This window comes from Lampetra fluviatilis, chromosome 43 (genome assembly GCF_964198595.1).
Source record: "Lampetra fluviatilis chromosome 43, kcLamFluv1.1, whole genome shotgun sequence".
Classification (NCBI taxonomy): domain Eukaryota; kingdom Metazoa; phylum Chordata; class Hyperoartia; order Petromyzontiformes; family Petromyzontidae; genus Lampetra; species Lampetra fluviatilis.
Window position 1 is genome coordinate 7,708,925 of NC_136317.1, and position 14,197 is coordinate 7,723,121.

At 51.5% G+C, this 14,197-nt stretch overlaps 1 protein-coding gene across 4 annotated transcripts in view; it reads right to left on the reverse strand.

Moving 5' to 3' along the window:
• Window positions 1–13,089, reverse strand: part of LOC144947081 (E3 SUMO-protein ligase RanBP2-like) — a 41,680-nt gene extending 28,591 nt beyond the window's left edge. For all 4 annotated transcript variants that reach the window (XM_078876263.1, XM_078876262.1, XM_078876261.1 and 1 more), the window contains exons 1-12: window positions 12,910–13,089; window positions 9,862–9,929; window positions 7,453–7,564; window positions 6,917–7,072; window positions 6,205–6,429; window positions 5,814–5,941; window positions 4,422–4,605; window positions 3,926–4,013; window positions 3,383–3,595; window positions 2,537–2,721; window positions 1,743–1,918; window positions 101–224 (exon numbers count right to left, since the gene is read on the reverse strand). In XM_078876263.1, coding sequence (XP_078732389.1) covers window positions 101–224; window positions 1,743–1,918; window positions 2,537–2,721; window positions 3,383–3,595; window positions 3,926–4,013; window positions 4,422–4,605; window positions 5,814–5,941; window positions 6,205–6,429; window positions 6,917–7,072; window positions 7,453–7,564; window positions 9,862–9,929; window positions 12,910–12,981 — 1,731 coding nt within the window. In that variant the 5' untranslated portion in view covers window positions 12,982–13,089. The remainder of the gene's footprint in view (window positions 1–100; window positions 225–1,742; window positions 1,919–2,536; window positions 2,722–3,382; window positions 3,596–3,925; window positions 4,014–4,421; window positions 4,606–5,813; window positions 5,942–6,204; window positions 6,430–6,916; window positions 7,073–7,452; window positions 7,565–9,861; window positions 9,930–12,909) is intronic.
• Window positions 13,090–14,197: the final 1,108 nt, after the last annotated feature.

Below are 14,197 nucleotides of genomic sequence, written 5' to 3' on the forward strand. Positions count from 1 at the left end.
AAAACGTCCAGGGTACAAACGCACGTTGGAAAGCGTACAAAATAATTTCCCTCGCTTGTTCCTTTCTTGGCTGCAAAAGCTGCAGTGGTGCGGCCGTCACCTTGCGCACGAGGGTGTCGGCCCAGTGGACGAGCAGCGCCGGCTGCAGCCCGTGCCGCTCGTGTGCGCGCAGCACCGGCAGCTCCTGCTGGACCCTCAGCCTCAGCTTGGCCAGTGTGCCCGGCCTGCACACAGACACACCGCCACCGTCATGGTCGCAACACCGTGCTGTTGTGTCTGGAAGACTTTGCAGTTTTTTCCTGGATTTTTCTGTTTGCGCATAGTCACTTTAAGATGTTTTCTTGTTCATGTTTTTGTTTGTTGCGGTCGCACCCGATTCAAGAGCCGAATGGCTCGCAGGGCTATACCAAATAAATGAAACTGAAACTGTTTGACCGCACTTCCATGCCCTGCCCCTATCAACATTTGTATCCATTTTCTTTTGAGTAACTTGCTCTTTCAAAGTTGTCAATTGTCGCCGAAATATTTTACTGTAATCATTACGCTGCGTTGATTTTTATTTCACTACCGTTGAGACAGGGCGAAAGATTGGTCAATGCGTGAGCAATGGTGATGGGCTGGGAGACCATAATCATGCAGTGAATACATCATGGCTCAAAATTACCATATTTTCCCGCATATAACCCGCGGGGTGTACCACTTCTTACAAACAAAACAAGACCCTGCGGGGTATATGGAGGTGCGGGCTATCCTAAAAATATTTTACACGTGTGACATGTCATCATAACTCATTTAATTTTTTCATGGTAGGACTATCGACTATGCAACACTTACTACGTTTGACTAAAGCACTGCTGAATAAACCACTCACACTAAAATTGCACATGGAATCACGTTTTAAATTATTCGAATTGTTTGTACAATGAAACGACAATGTTTGAAGTGGGTGCACTTTGTTTAGCGGCCACGGGAGAGCTGGGGGGAGAGAGAGGTGGTTGGGGGCGAGGCAATGGCGTTACCGTAGTGCCGCTATTGTCTGCGCAGTGCGCAATCTACCAGTGCTGAAACTGTACTTATCTACCAGTTAAGTGTTACTTATTTATTGGATATTTATTTTTGTTAGTTACTTACTGTTTTAAGTTCACTCGTTTCCGGTTAGTTTGTTTTCTTTGTGCACGTTATGATTTTAATGTTAACAATTGATAGTGGAATGTATTACAAATGTAAACTTCGTATTAATATGATGGAATTAAGCTGCGATAACGACGTTAAAGATATGAATGCATGCGGGGTATATGGAAGTGCGGGCTATCTGAAATTAGTTTTACCCAAAACGCTATTTTTGCGGGGTATATGTGTCTGCGGGGTATATGCGTATGCGGGCTATATGCGGGAAAATACTATATTAAATTATTGGACTACTTTTTTTTCCTTTATGGATATATGATGGAAAAACAAGACATGATTCCAGATGTACATCCAAATAAAGTTGTTAGCAATGGGCAATGCAGCAAAATCCACTGCTGTTCTATACTGCCAAATCCACGCTCCCAGCCTTCCCCACCGGCGCTGACCAGCGCTGTGAAGTATGGTAAAAGACGACACTCTCGCAATGGATTGCCATTGGGGCTGTACAAATGTGCGTTCCTGCTTGACAAACTAACGCTCGTACGTGACGTGTCCCCGTGGGAAAGCGTCACGCACAAGCGGGAGAGTGCGTGAAGGAGTGCATGGCCACTCACTGCGCCTGTCTGTTGAGCAGGCTGTGCACCGCTTGCCACCACTGCCTCTGCCGATCGCTGATGAGAAGGCGACACAGTGGCAGTGGGCTCAGTCGCGGCTCGTCGGCTCGGCGCAGATTTTCTATCTTCTCCCCGAGCTGGGCATTCGCTGCAAACGTCACGCCCAGCAAGAACACCTGCCGGGCACAGCAAACAAACGCTGTGGCACTGCTGTTGGATGCGAACCGCAGTCCAAAATCTCGGCGGATCTAACAGTTACTGCACGAGCAAATGCCGGCACAGAGAGCCTCGCGGTGGCACGCTTTCCTGTGACAACTAGGCATACAACTATTCACCCACAGGCGATTCACCCCTCTAGCAGAGCGGTGTAAAACCCTTCGTGTCAGAGAAAAGCACTTGGGCGTGGATCCCGCAGAACTACCTCGGAGATTCCTTCAAATGACCCCGAGTCCACGAACAGTAGCGGGGCAGCACTTTCCAAACCTCCTTGCAAATGAGAACACATTTCATCTTCCGGTAGTCGTGACAATATTTTAATTCTCGGAGCTGAACTTCAGTCCAATTAAACTGCAGTAATAAATTAAATTATGGGGTTTTTTGTGTGCAACATCAACTCACCAACCCAGTTTAATCACAGGCGGCTTGCCCGCATTTCGAAACCCAATCTCAGCAGTGCCAGCTTACCGCTCTGGACCTCCGAACCACTCGGCCACTCTCTCGTTGGCCCAGATTAAAAAAAAAAAATCAACAAACTGACGCGTCGTCAAAACGACGAGCGGCAACGACGCTGTCACCTCCATATCCAAAAGAGCCGTGGTCTCCCCAGAGTCCGATTCCAGCCGCTCCGTCTCCAGCCTCATCTTGGGGAAGAGTGGCGACAGCCACTTGAGGTGGTCGGGCCGTGGCTCGGACGAGTCGTACCACATCAGGGACAGCCACACCAGCTGCTGCAGGTCCCCGCCATGCTCCGCCACCGCACCTGGCACCGGCAGCACGACACGGAATGCCAGAAAATGCTTGAAAGGAGGGCGATTCCCGGTCCAACATCGGTCATCACTTTTCACCCACTTCCAACTCGGAGGGAGGTTTACTGGGCCAAGTTAACATTTAACGCACACACACACGCACATAACTCGGTCCCTTACCTAATCCAAGGTGTTTATTTGGAACCAAAACCCTCAAAACGAACACGGATCTCACTTGTTCTGTGTTTATTCACGAAACACCTCAAATCCCATCGCTTCAAACATGTGTCCTCAGTTAAGACTCCCATCTAAATCACCATAGGATGCTAAACTGTCAATTTGTTTTCATAAATTCACTTGCAATTGTATTTCACATATATCCACGTCTGTTTATACATCAGTATAATAACAGTCACTATCTGTAAAAATGTTTGTAACTTAATTGTAATCGTGCTATGATCAACATAAAATGATCTGCCCAAGCCAACTTGCACTACAGAGAATGTATCATTGAAAGTTAATGTATGTTCCTGTAATATTTGCAGATTATTTATTTATTCTTCCATTTGTCACTTCGGTGACCCAGCTCACTCTTGCAAATACGATTCTATCCTGGTCTCGAGCTCTAAGCACGAGACTTCAAATCTACGGGACCAAGGCCATCAGCGGCAGTACCCGTGTCATAGTCGAGCAGCCGGTGCATGTCAGGGACATGCGTGCGCAGCTGCTGGGGGATATCGTCCGACGCCAGCAGCGAGCAGGGTGGCGGCTGGCCCGCGTACACGGCCTTCACGAGGGCATCCTGCCCAGCAGGGCCAGCCAGCGACTCCGCCACCTGGACCAGGTAGTCCTCCGGCTTTCCCTCGCACAGCGTCACCAGCATGTGGCCTGCGGGGCGGGCGTGGGGCAAACGGACACAAGCGCGGCGTATGCATACGTGTGCGCGTAGCATGTACAAGCGCACCCGCGCGTACGACTGCTATAGTACTTGAACTCGCACGTGTACACGTCGCGGCGCCACTGTGGAAGTTATGGGCATCAAGTAAAAGAACGTTCCATTCGTGTGTGCCCGAGTTGCCATTTATAACTCTGGCACACACGCTACAACAGTTAAAAGCATCGGAGTCAGCATGAAATAAACTATTTACATTATAATTAAGCTCATTTCACCACAATCACCACCATCACCACCACGCTTAACCAGCGGGTTACACACACCTGCCTGGCTCAGCCGATCGCACGAGAGGCTGTCCATGTCCTGCCCAGTCACCACCCTGCTTTTGGACTTCAGCTCGATACGGTCAACCTGCCGCAGCACACGGCAGCACGCAGCGTCTCAGCCAAGCCACAAACTCACTGCAGCGCGTGCCGAAAAGCCACAAAATCAAATCCCCGATGACTCACTCGACTTTGCGAGTCCTCATTCAACCTGCACAACCATGTCGTAGTTTGACGAGATTTTGGTTTTACATTAAGTCTTAAGGTCTTATATAGTTGGTTTCATTAATATGGAAGTGTTTTTCAGGTTTAGCTGATTGTCTTGAAATAGTAATTAATAATATAGAAGCTTTAAAAGGTTTACAACGCGATGTTTTGTTACTCTGTTTTAAGCAAAGCTTTGTGAAGAGTCTAGGGTTGCGGTAGCTTTTGAGACACTGCACAAGTTGATGCCGTGTCACGTTGTACCCCGTCACATGATACAAGTGGCACTTGCCTGGTAGGACAGCATGTAGCACAGGGCAGCCTGGTCCACCACTGCCCTCCAGTTTGCCAGCCGGTCCCGTGCCATCTGCAGCAGCAGGGTGCCAGCGTGCAGGTACAGCTGTCCCTTGAGCTCAGCCAGCACGGGGCTCCAATCGCCCTCCTCCACCAGGGCGGTGCCGAGCTCCTCATCAAACCTGTGGATAGAGATACCCGACGGGCAACAGTGAGGGCGGCAACGTCGCAGCTTCTTTCAAGCGACCACAGAGGCCGCTTTCGGCATTCACGACGGCACGTGGGCCCCAGTTTCTCGCGGTGACTCCGCAAAGGTTCTTCAAACAACCAGCTTGTCGGGAACACCAATCCAGCGTGGTAATCATCCCTCTCTCCTTCGACTCTTCATTTTAATAAGGTGAAAAATGGTTCCAGCCATTGTACAAATGGGAGTTTTTCTAAACTGCAAATCGCCAATAAAACCGTGTTGCAGAAGGGATCCGAAGCTTGAGTAAGCTTATGCCTTCCACCACCCAGTGACTCATATCAATTAGCACGTTGACATTTAAATCTTGACTTAAAGCTTTCTTGACTGCAGGAATTCAGATTCTTTGGGTCTTTCGGTAAAGCAAGGTAGACAGAAAAAAAAAATCACAATGTTTCGATCGCAACACAAGCAATCGTCATCAATGGAAGAACATTTTTTTTCACCTGCTGACGATTGCTTGTATTACGATCGAAACGTCGCGATATTTTTATTTTCCCATCTACGTGGCTTTACCGAAAGACCCAAATAATACATTGACATTCATCACCCGTAGATTTTTGTTAGAGGTTGACAATTATCGGCTGTACACGATTCACCATCAACATCATGCGTCGTTGTTTCTTTTCAGTTGAAAGGAGCCTCTACTTCACGGCGTAGGACAAACATTTTTCAAGGAAAAGTGCTGCAACGGTGTGACAGACAAAATCCAAGAGCAGCTCAAAATAAGGTGTTGGCATCTTAGCACACGTGTCTTAATTGGACGCTCAAAACTGGTTACAAGACAGGATAAACAAGTTAGAAGTCTGGAAGAAAAGGCAGGTGAATATTGTAGACAGGAAATAATGGCTGCGCTGGATGGGATGTGTGCAGTGCAGAATGGGGTAGCTCCAATTGCCAGGAAAGACACTGGAGTGGTCTCTGAGAATTTGGCGACCAAGACTAAAGTTCTAAGAGTAGATGGTGGGATACTGCGAGGGAAAATCTTGGATGTCACATCTCTACAGCGCAGTGGATCTGACGGAGGGTAGAACGGGTTGGCGAGCTGTGGTGGCATCAACGGCTTTAGTCAACAATGCCATCTTGATTTGTTCTGTACAGATTCACAGTAACCGAGGTGTACGCAATCCCACGTTTTCGGCGCACCTTCTGAGAGCGTCGACTGCCTCCGCGATGTCTTTTGTCCCCAGGGACAGCCGCACCACGTGATGCAGCGCAAGTAGCAACCGCAGCCTCACCTCCTCACGCTCCTCTGCCCTCCCTCGCACAACTCCCTGCCAGGTCGCAGAGGCAAACAGGCGCCACTCATGAGCAGGACCGGACGTGTCGCTGCTCACAATTACAGCCTGCACGAGGAAACGGGCGTGCTTGCACGACTCTTTGACAAGCCGAGCTTTGCATCCATAAATAATAATTAACCACACACGACTGAAGCCACAGTTTTAAGGACACGGATTTGGTCTAAAATCGGGTCTGGTCAAGGTATCTTCTTAACCGATGTAATGTTGAATGACCCTCAATTCCCACATGTTGGCACCTGCAGTGAGGAGACGACGCATCGCTGCCAGGTGAGGGCGTGGCGCAGGCCGGGAGACGCATCCACGGAGCGCACGTGCTGCAGCACTAGCGAGTGCCGTCCCGAGTCGAGCAGCAGTTGGGTCAGGTGTACGTTGAGCGCTGGCTCGTGGGGCCGCAGGCGCAGCTCATCCCGCACCAGCGCCTCCAGCTCCTCAGGCTCCCCACCCATGCGCAGCAGCTTCTCCTGCAACAGGACCACAGTCACCGCGGCACCCCCACACAGGAAGCCCAGCACCGCACCACCGACAAACAACACACCAACCCCATTCGCCAGACCGCCAATTCAACGACACCTTCACAGGCCTAACAAGGATCTTGACAGAGGTGCGTTCCAAAAGTGAAGAATTGGTGAGGTGGTCAGGAGGTGGTAGTACGCAAATGGATTATTGAATCTATCTGTTCCTAAGTTTGAGAATGATGTCCTTGCAAACGTGGGTTTTCTCCGGGGTACTCTGGTTTCATGCCACGTACTAAACACTAATTTGTGAAATTGATCAATCAGCCCAATGCAGAACGTTCCTGAAACAGTTTGAAAAAAGATTCAGTTCAGGACTTGCAAGTTGAATTATATTTTTTGTTACAAATGTTTCTGCAGTGCAACAACTTGTGCGAAACACAAGTCCCCCTTGGCAGGTGAAGTGCCAAGGTGAAGGTGTCACGGCCGGCGGCACCTTGAGCGAGAACACGGCGGGATTCCCGGGGAAGACTTTTGCAGCGCGCTCCACCCAGTACTTAGCGCTGCCATCCTGCAGGGCGCGGCCTTCGCTCAGCAGCTCCGCCACTTTCAGCACCAGCTCCTTCTGGGCTCCGTTCAGCTCCAGTGAACGCTGTGTGCCGAGCGACGGGAAGCCAAGCGCCTCGTTAGCACGGCGCACCTCGCTCGGAGGCGGTGCCCCCGCAGTTGGGGGGGGGGGTGGTGGGGGGGCCAGCACCAAAAGCGCCGCAGACCGTGTCATCCACAACACAACTCGTGGAAATACACAAACCGTTTAAAACGCAGTCGTAATATCAGCACAGGGTCAAAGGCGCTGGCGAATGACGCTAATGCTATGCTTTAGCTGTAAATCATTAAAGCACGAACTTAGGAAGGGGGGGGGCATGACAAGATTAATTACCTCACAGCAGTTGAGGATAATTGCATTAAAATTACTGCAAAGGACCATTCTATAATTAACCCCCATTACTGTACTAATTACTAACAAATTACCTTGAAGCATCCGGCAGCTTTAACCTTGTCTCCCTCGGCTTCGTAAATCTGCCCTAGGAACTTGTGTGCTTTCGGATCTTTCTCGTTGATGGTTAAGTAGTCGGACACATGCCTGAAAAGGAAAATAAAACATTTCAGTCTGCATGTAAACCACAATGTAAATACAATTTTAAATGAAACAGCCAAAACATGGGACAAGCCCTCACAGCATAACAGATGCCTTATGCTGTGCCCTGGATTATTCAAATTGAGGCCAACTCTATTCTGGGACAAAGTGCCACTCTGCTGCCACTGTAAATGTGGTTCTGGCGCCGTACGTCTGGGATATTTGACATTTGCAGCAGCTGCAGTCAGCTCAGTTGCCAGTGCTTGGCATGGTGCCAGAACAAGCAATTACGAAAGAGTTGCAGCACTGCAATGTTTATGTAAACACGCATATTCCAAGCGAATGTATTTAAAGGCAACCCATAATACTGCCTTAGCTACGTTTAGAGGGCACTGGAGATGTGCTTTATATTCCTATTATCACATGAATAATTATCATGGGTGTGACTTTTTATGCAATCAAGGCAGTGCATCTGAACTGTATTATGACCAACTTATTCCCATGTTGCATTCAAATGTCTTTGACAAAATTATCCGGAATGAGCCCTAGATCTCGGAAGCTAAACAGGCTTGGCATATGAGAATAGGTTTTCCCCTTTTTTCTTGCAACAAAACAGGTGTTAAGATGTTTAAACACCAAAGTGAAACCTTTTAAAAGGAATCATGTCTGCATTAACCACAATACTTATGATCAGAATGTAAGCAAAAATCGTCCTCTGATAATATATGCATTGTCTTTGAAACTAATTGGTCCACACCAGAGACAGCTTTCTTTTTAGCCTGTCTCTGGTTTGGCCAAAAGGCATACGTAGTATGTAATATACCTTTTGGCGTCCTCTGGTCTAACACCGTTTGAGACTAGGCTCAAAAGAAAGCTGTCTCTGGTGTGGACCAATCAGTTAAGGACAATGCATATATTATCAGAGTATGTTTTTTTTGCATTCTGATCACAAGTATTGTGGTTAATGCAGACATGATTCATTGTAAAAGGTTTCAGTTTGGTGTTTTAACATCTTAACACCTGTTTTGTTGCCAGAAAAAAAGGGGAAAACCTATTCTCATATTTTGGTACTAGCAAAGGGGGTCCCATGATGAGGCTTGGCATAGTTAGTGCTTGGAACAGCAACCACCAAGGCAGAATACCAAAAATATATAAACCAGGTGTTTTCGGATATTGCAGTGCTACGTTGTCAGGCAGCAGGTGACCGCAATATAAACGTTTGTACAGTGGTACCCCAGAGATCGAACTTAATTCGTTCCAGAAGGCCATTCGAACACTGATTTGTTCGAACACCGAATACATTTTCCCCATAAGAATAAATGTAAATGACATTAATTGGTTCCAGACACAAGAAATCTCTCATTATAAAGCATTTTTACACGAAGTTTACAGTAATTACATGCATAAAATCATACAAAAAAACAAGAAACACAATAAATAAATGGAATAAATATATGGAATAAATGAAATAAATGAACATTGAACTTCACTTTACCTGTAGTAAGGAGAGTTGATGGCTTTCAGTATCGTGCAGATCGTCGATTTCGACATACCATACTGTTTGGAAATCTCGGTCACATGGACACTTCTCTCTGCCTTGCAATCATCTCTTTTCTAAATTCTATCCTGGTTCTCACAACTTTCCTTTTTGGCTTATAACTACCACTAACCTTCTTAGGAGACATTGTGTATGGATGAACATCAAAAAACACTAAAATAAAGGAAATTAACGAAAAAGTTAAGGAACGATGTTTTGCGGGTCTGCACTGGGTGAGAGCTACGTGTTAACTGAGCCACTCATACGGTAAAACCTTTGTCCGGGCAAGCGTCATGCACGCTGGCCATACGCGTCTCAGCCGTACAGGTTCTTTCAAGTCGCGATTGCCCGATCGACCTCCGAATTTCGTTCGGTTTCCGGAACAAAAAATGTTCGGAAATATCGTTCGAACACCGATTTGTTCGAGTTCTGGTGTGTTCGATCTCCGAGGTTCTACTGTACTGTAATATGCTTCCACACTTACTCCCCCCACCTTCACCAACCCACCAATAACCAGCAATGGTGAAATATGGGAAAATAGTCCCCATGACCCGCTCGGCATAGGGAAGCCTTCACGCAGCAATTGATCAATAAAAGGGCTTTACATGTTGTACTGTATACCAATGCTCAACAATGGGCCTGCAAAGCAGACCGTGGAACACACCACGCTCTGCTCAGTTAGGCTGCGGTTACAGCAGCGGCAGCGACAGCTCAGACCCGCCCGGTTAGAGGTCACGTGAACAAACCCCCACGAGTGGTTCCTCACCTCCTGGCCACCTCAAAGTCCTTGGCTTCATAGTACAGCTTTCCAAACAGGAGGCCCTTCAGCTTTTTCTGCAAAAAGAATGCACAGGACAGTGGTACACTTCGTCAACTGACCAACTTCTCTCAATCGTTTGGATGATAAAGCAACGAAATGCGACTATTTCAAACACACTCAATCACAGTAACAACCGGATTACAGATCGACCATGAACTGGATCTCCAGTATCCCTGTTGTCTCCCAGTTCTCCCGTTCCAGATAGGTTCCTCTTTGCAAACCTCCCGTTTCAGGTATACAGTATACTCAGGTCTCCCGTGTCTAGTCTTGTCTTAAATCTTCGGTGACACAGGACTCCGTGTCTAAGATCTCGAGTCCCCGATATCTTATACTTGCACCCCATGTATCAATGGGTCCTCAGGTCTCTCTGGTCAGCCTCTCTCCTGTAGCTCTCCGGCCTGCCAGGTGTCCACGAGACCCAGGTGTACATATATTACACGCCACTCATCTCCCCCTATCTTTCCCTAGTCTCCATATCTCCCGCTTCCACCGTTTCTCAGTCTCCCATGTTTCCCATGTCTCAAATTCCCCAAGTCTCTCGTGGCTCCCATATCTTAAGTATTTCATTCATCCTTCCCGTGTCCCCACGTCTCAGGCCTCTCGTCTATCCATGGATGCCAGATCTCCTTTCTGTCCGTTTTTCTCTCTGGGCCTCCCCGTGTCCCCCCACCTCATCCAATCCCCCCCCCCACCAGGTCTCCTCGTGTCCCACCCCCTCCGCAGGTCGCCCCGTAATCCCCCCCTCCACGTCTCCCAATGTCCCACCCTTCCACCCCCGGGTCTCTCCGTGTCAACCAAGGTCTCGCTGGGTCTCCTTGTGTCCCCCGCTCGGCCCCCGGGTCTCCCCGTGTCCCCCCCCCACCCCCCCCCCCCCAGGTTTCCCCGTGTCTCCCCCTTCGGCCACCGGGTCTCTCCGTGTCAACCCAGGGTCTCCCCGTATCACACCCCGGGTCTCTCTGTGTCAACCCAGGGTCTCCCCGTATCACACCCCGGGTCTCTCCGTGTCAACCCAGGGTCTCTCCGTATCACACCCCAGGGTCTCTCCGTATCACACCCCAGGGTCTCCCCGTATCACACCCCAGGGTCTCCCCGTATCACACCCCAGGGTCTCCCCGTATCACACCCCAGGGTCTCCCCGTATCACACCCCAGGGTCTCCCCGTATCACACCCCAGGGTCTCCCCGTATCACACCCCAGGGTCTCCCCGTATCACACCCCAGGGTCTCCCCGTATCACACCCCAGGGTCTCCCCGTATCACACCCCAGGGTCTCCCCGTATCACACCCCAGGGTCTCCCCGTATCACACCCCAGGGTCTCCCCGTATCACACCCCAGGGTCTCCCCGTATCACAACCCAGGGTCTCCCCGTATCACACCCCAGGGTCTCCCCGTATCACACCCCAGGGTCTCCCCGTATCACACCCCAGGGTCTCCCCGTATCACACCCCAGGGTCTCCCCGTATCACACCCCAGGGTCTCCCCGTATCACACCCCAGGGTCTCCCCGTATCACACCCCAGGGTCTCCCCGTATCACACCCCGGGTCTCCCCGTATCACACCCCAGGGTCTCCCCGTGTCACACCCCGGGTCTCCCCGTGTCACACCCCAGGGTCTCCCCGTATCACACCCCGGGTTTCCCCGTGTCAACCCAGGGTCTCCCCGTATCACACCCCAGGGTCTCCCCGTATCACACCCCGGGTTTCCCCGTGTCAACCCAGGGTCTCCCCGTATCACACCCCGGGTCTCGCCGTGTCAACCCAGGGTCTCCCCGTATCACACCCAGGGTCTCCCCGTATCACACCCCGGGTCTCCCCGTATCACACCCCAGGGTCTCCCCGTATCACACCCCAGGGTCTCCCCGTATCACACCCCGGGTCTCCCCGTATCACACCCCAGGGTCTCCCCGTATCACACCCCAGGGTCTCCCCGTGTCACACCCCGGGTCTCCCCGTGTCACACCCCAGGGTCTCCCCGTATCACACCCCGGGTCTCGCCGTGTCAACCCAGGGTCTCCCCGTATCACACCCCGGGTCTCCCCGTGTCACACCCCAGGGTCTCCCCGTATCACACCCCGGGTCTCCCCGTATCACACCCCGGGTCTCGCCGTGTCACATCCCAGGGTCTCCCCGTATCACACCCCGGGTCTCGCCGTGTCAACCCAGGGTCTCCCCGTATCACACCCCGGGTCTCCCCGTGTCACACCCCAGGGTCTCCCCGTATCACACCCCGGGTCTCGCCGTGTCAACCCAGGGTCTCCCCGTATCACACCCCGGGTCTCCCCGTGTCACACCCCAGGGTCTCCCCGTATCACACCCCAGGGTCTCCCCGTATCACACCCCGGGGTCTCCCCGTATCACACCCCAGGGTCTCCCCGTATCACACCCCGGGTTTCCCCGTGTCAACCCAGGGTCTCCCCGTATCACACCCCGGGTCTCGCCGTGTCAAACCAGGGTCTCCCCGTATCACACCCCGGGGTCTCCCCGTATCACACCCCGGGGTCTCGCCGCGTCTCCCCGTGTCCCCCCCCCCGGGGTCTCCCCGCGTCTCCCCGTGTCCCCCCCCCCCGGGGTCTCCCCGTACCCCTCCCGGCACCACTGATTGCATTCCCTAGCGCGCACAGGCGCCGAGCCTCACTATTGGACTCCACGAGCAGCGCATGGCCTCGCACCCGCGCCCCATTGGCCGACCGGAATTCGTTTCGACCAATCAGAGTGCGCGGCGGCCAATGCAGGCTACGAATTCGAATGGTGCGAGGCCTGGGGCCTAAAGTGAGGCGGCGCGGAGCCCGCGGCCCAGAGCCCCCGCGTCTCCCCACCGCGCTCCAGGGTCCCCCTCCATCACCCCCCTCATCACCCCCCTCGTATCCCCTCGCTCGCCTTCACCTAACCAGGTCCTCTCCCCCCCCACATCGTCCCCCACCCCACCCCGGCACTAGTCGAGGCCTGAGGCCTAGGCCGGCTCCGGCGCCGCCGCCGCGGGCCCACAAGTCCACACCTCTCGCGGGGAGTGCGCGCTCCGCTCCAGGCTGGACACGCATCGCTCCACCTCCCTGCGGCTGCGGATCATGGCCCCCTCGGCTGAGCGGATGGAGCACGAAGCGGGGGTCTCCTGGGCACACGAAGACGCGCGATGGACGCGCGGCGAGACTCGGCGGCTGATCCGCTCGGCGGGAGCCGTGACGTCACCGCTCTCGCGAGCTTGCGCGGAAGTCTCGCGAGAGTTCGCGCTTTTATGGACAGTGTCGGCTGGAGGGGCCACGTGGGGGAGTGGCGATCGGCTGTGGTTATCGAGGCCGTTGACTGAACCGGCTGGTGGTGGTGGCATTCTCGCTTTTCCTATGGCGTTCAAGTTCATTTATTAGTCTTAGTTCTTTCGGTAAAGTCACGTAGGTAAAAAAATTAATTAAAATTAATAAAAATCACGACGTTTCGGAGGCAACACAAGTCTCCGTCATCAGGTGGGACCGTCACAGCCAGATTTGATACTTTACCGAAAGAACTAAGAGTATGAATCCTTGCAGTCACGAAAGCTTCAAATCTAGAATTAATTTATTAGGTATAGCCCTGTGAGCCATTCGGCTCTTGAATCGGGTGCAACCGCAACAAACAAAAAACAGCCCTGTGAGCCATTCGGCTCTTGAATCGGGTGCAACCGCAACAAACAAAAAACAGCCCTGTGAGCCATTCGGCTCTTGAATCGGGTGCAACCGCAACAAACAAAAAACATGAACAAGAAAACATCTTAAAGTGAATATGTGACTAAGTGCAAACAGAAATTCCAAAAAAAGACAGCAAAAAATTGCAGAAAAAAACACCGTACACCAACGCTGTGTGCAAACATCCCAGTGGGATGCAAGTCAAACAACAACCACAAGACAACTTAGATTAAGGCCATCAGTCTAACTCCGTACTACAACAAACAAACATGGCCAAACCAGTAAACTTTTCGAAATCACCAAAATAAAGCAATGAAACAGTGATCATAGGAACTGTGACGGAATCCGTCTGTAGGACGACCATTAAATTCGCCGACCCGCAAAGCGGTGCTTGTGATGCATTGACCACTGAGGGTTGATGAGCGGAGTCGGCTCCCCAAAGCAGGATTTTTGAAGTCGTGACCTCTCCGCGGTGAACCGCTTCGCTGTCGTCTGCCCAGTCGAGGGGGCACGTGGCCCGTCACAGTTTCAGTAAAAGGCGAATTCATAACAATGGCGAAACGCCGAGTTGGCCGCGTTATATGCGTTGCCGTCTCCCCGCGCGTTGCGAGTTCTGTGGTGCCTTGC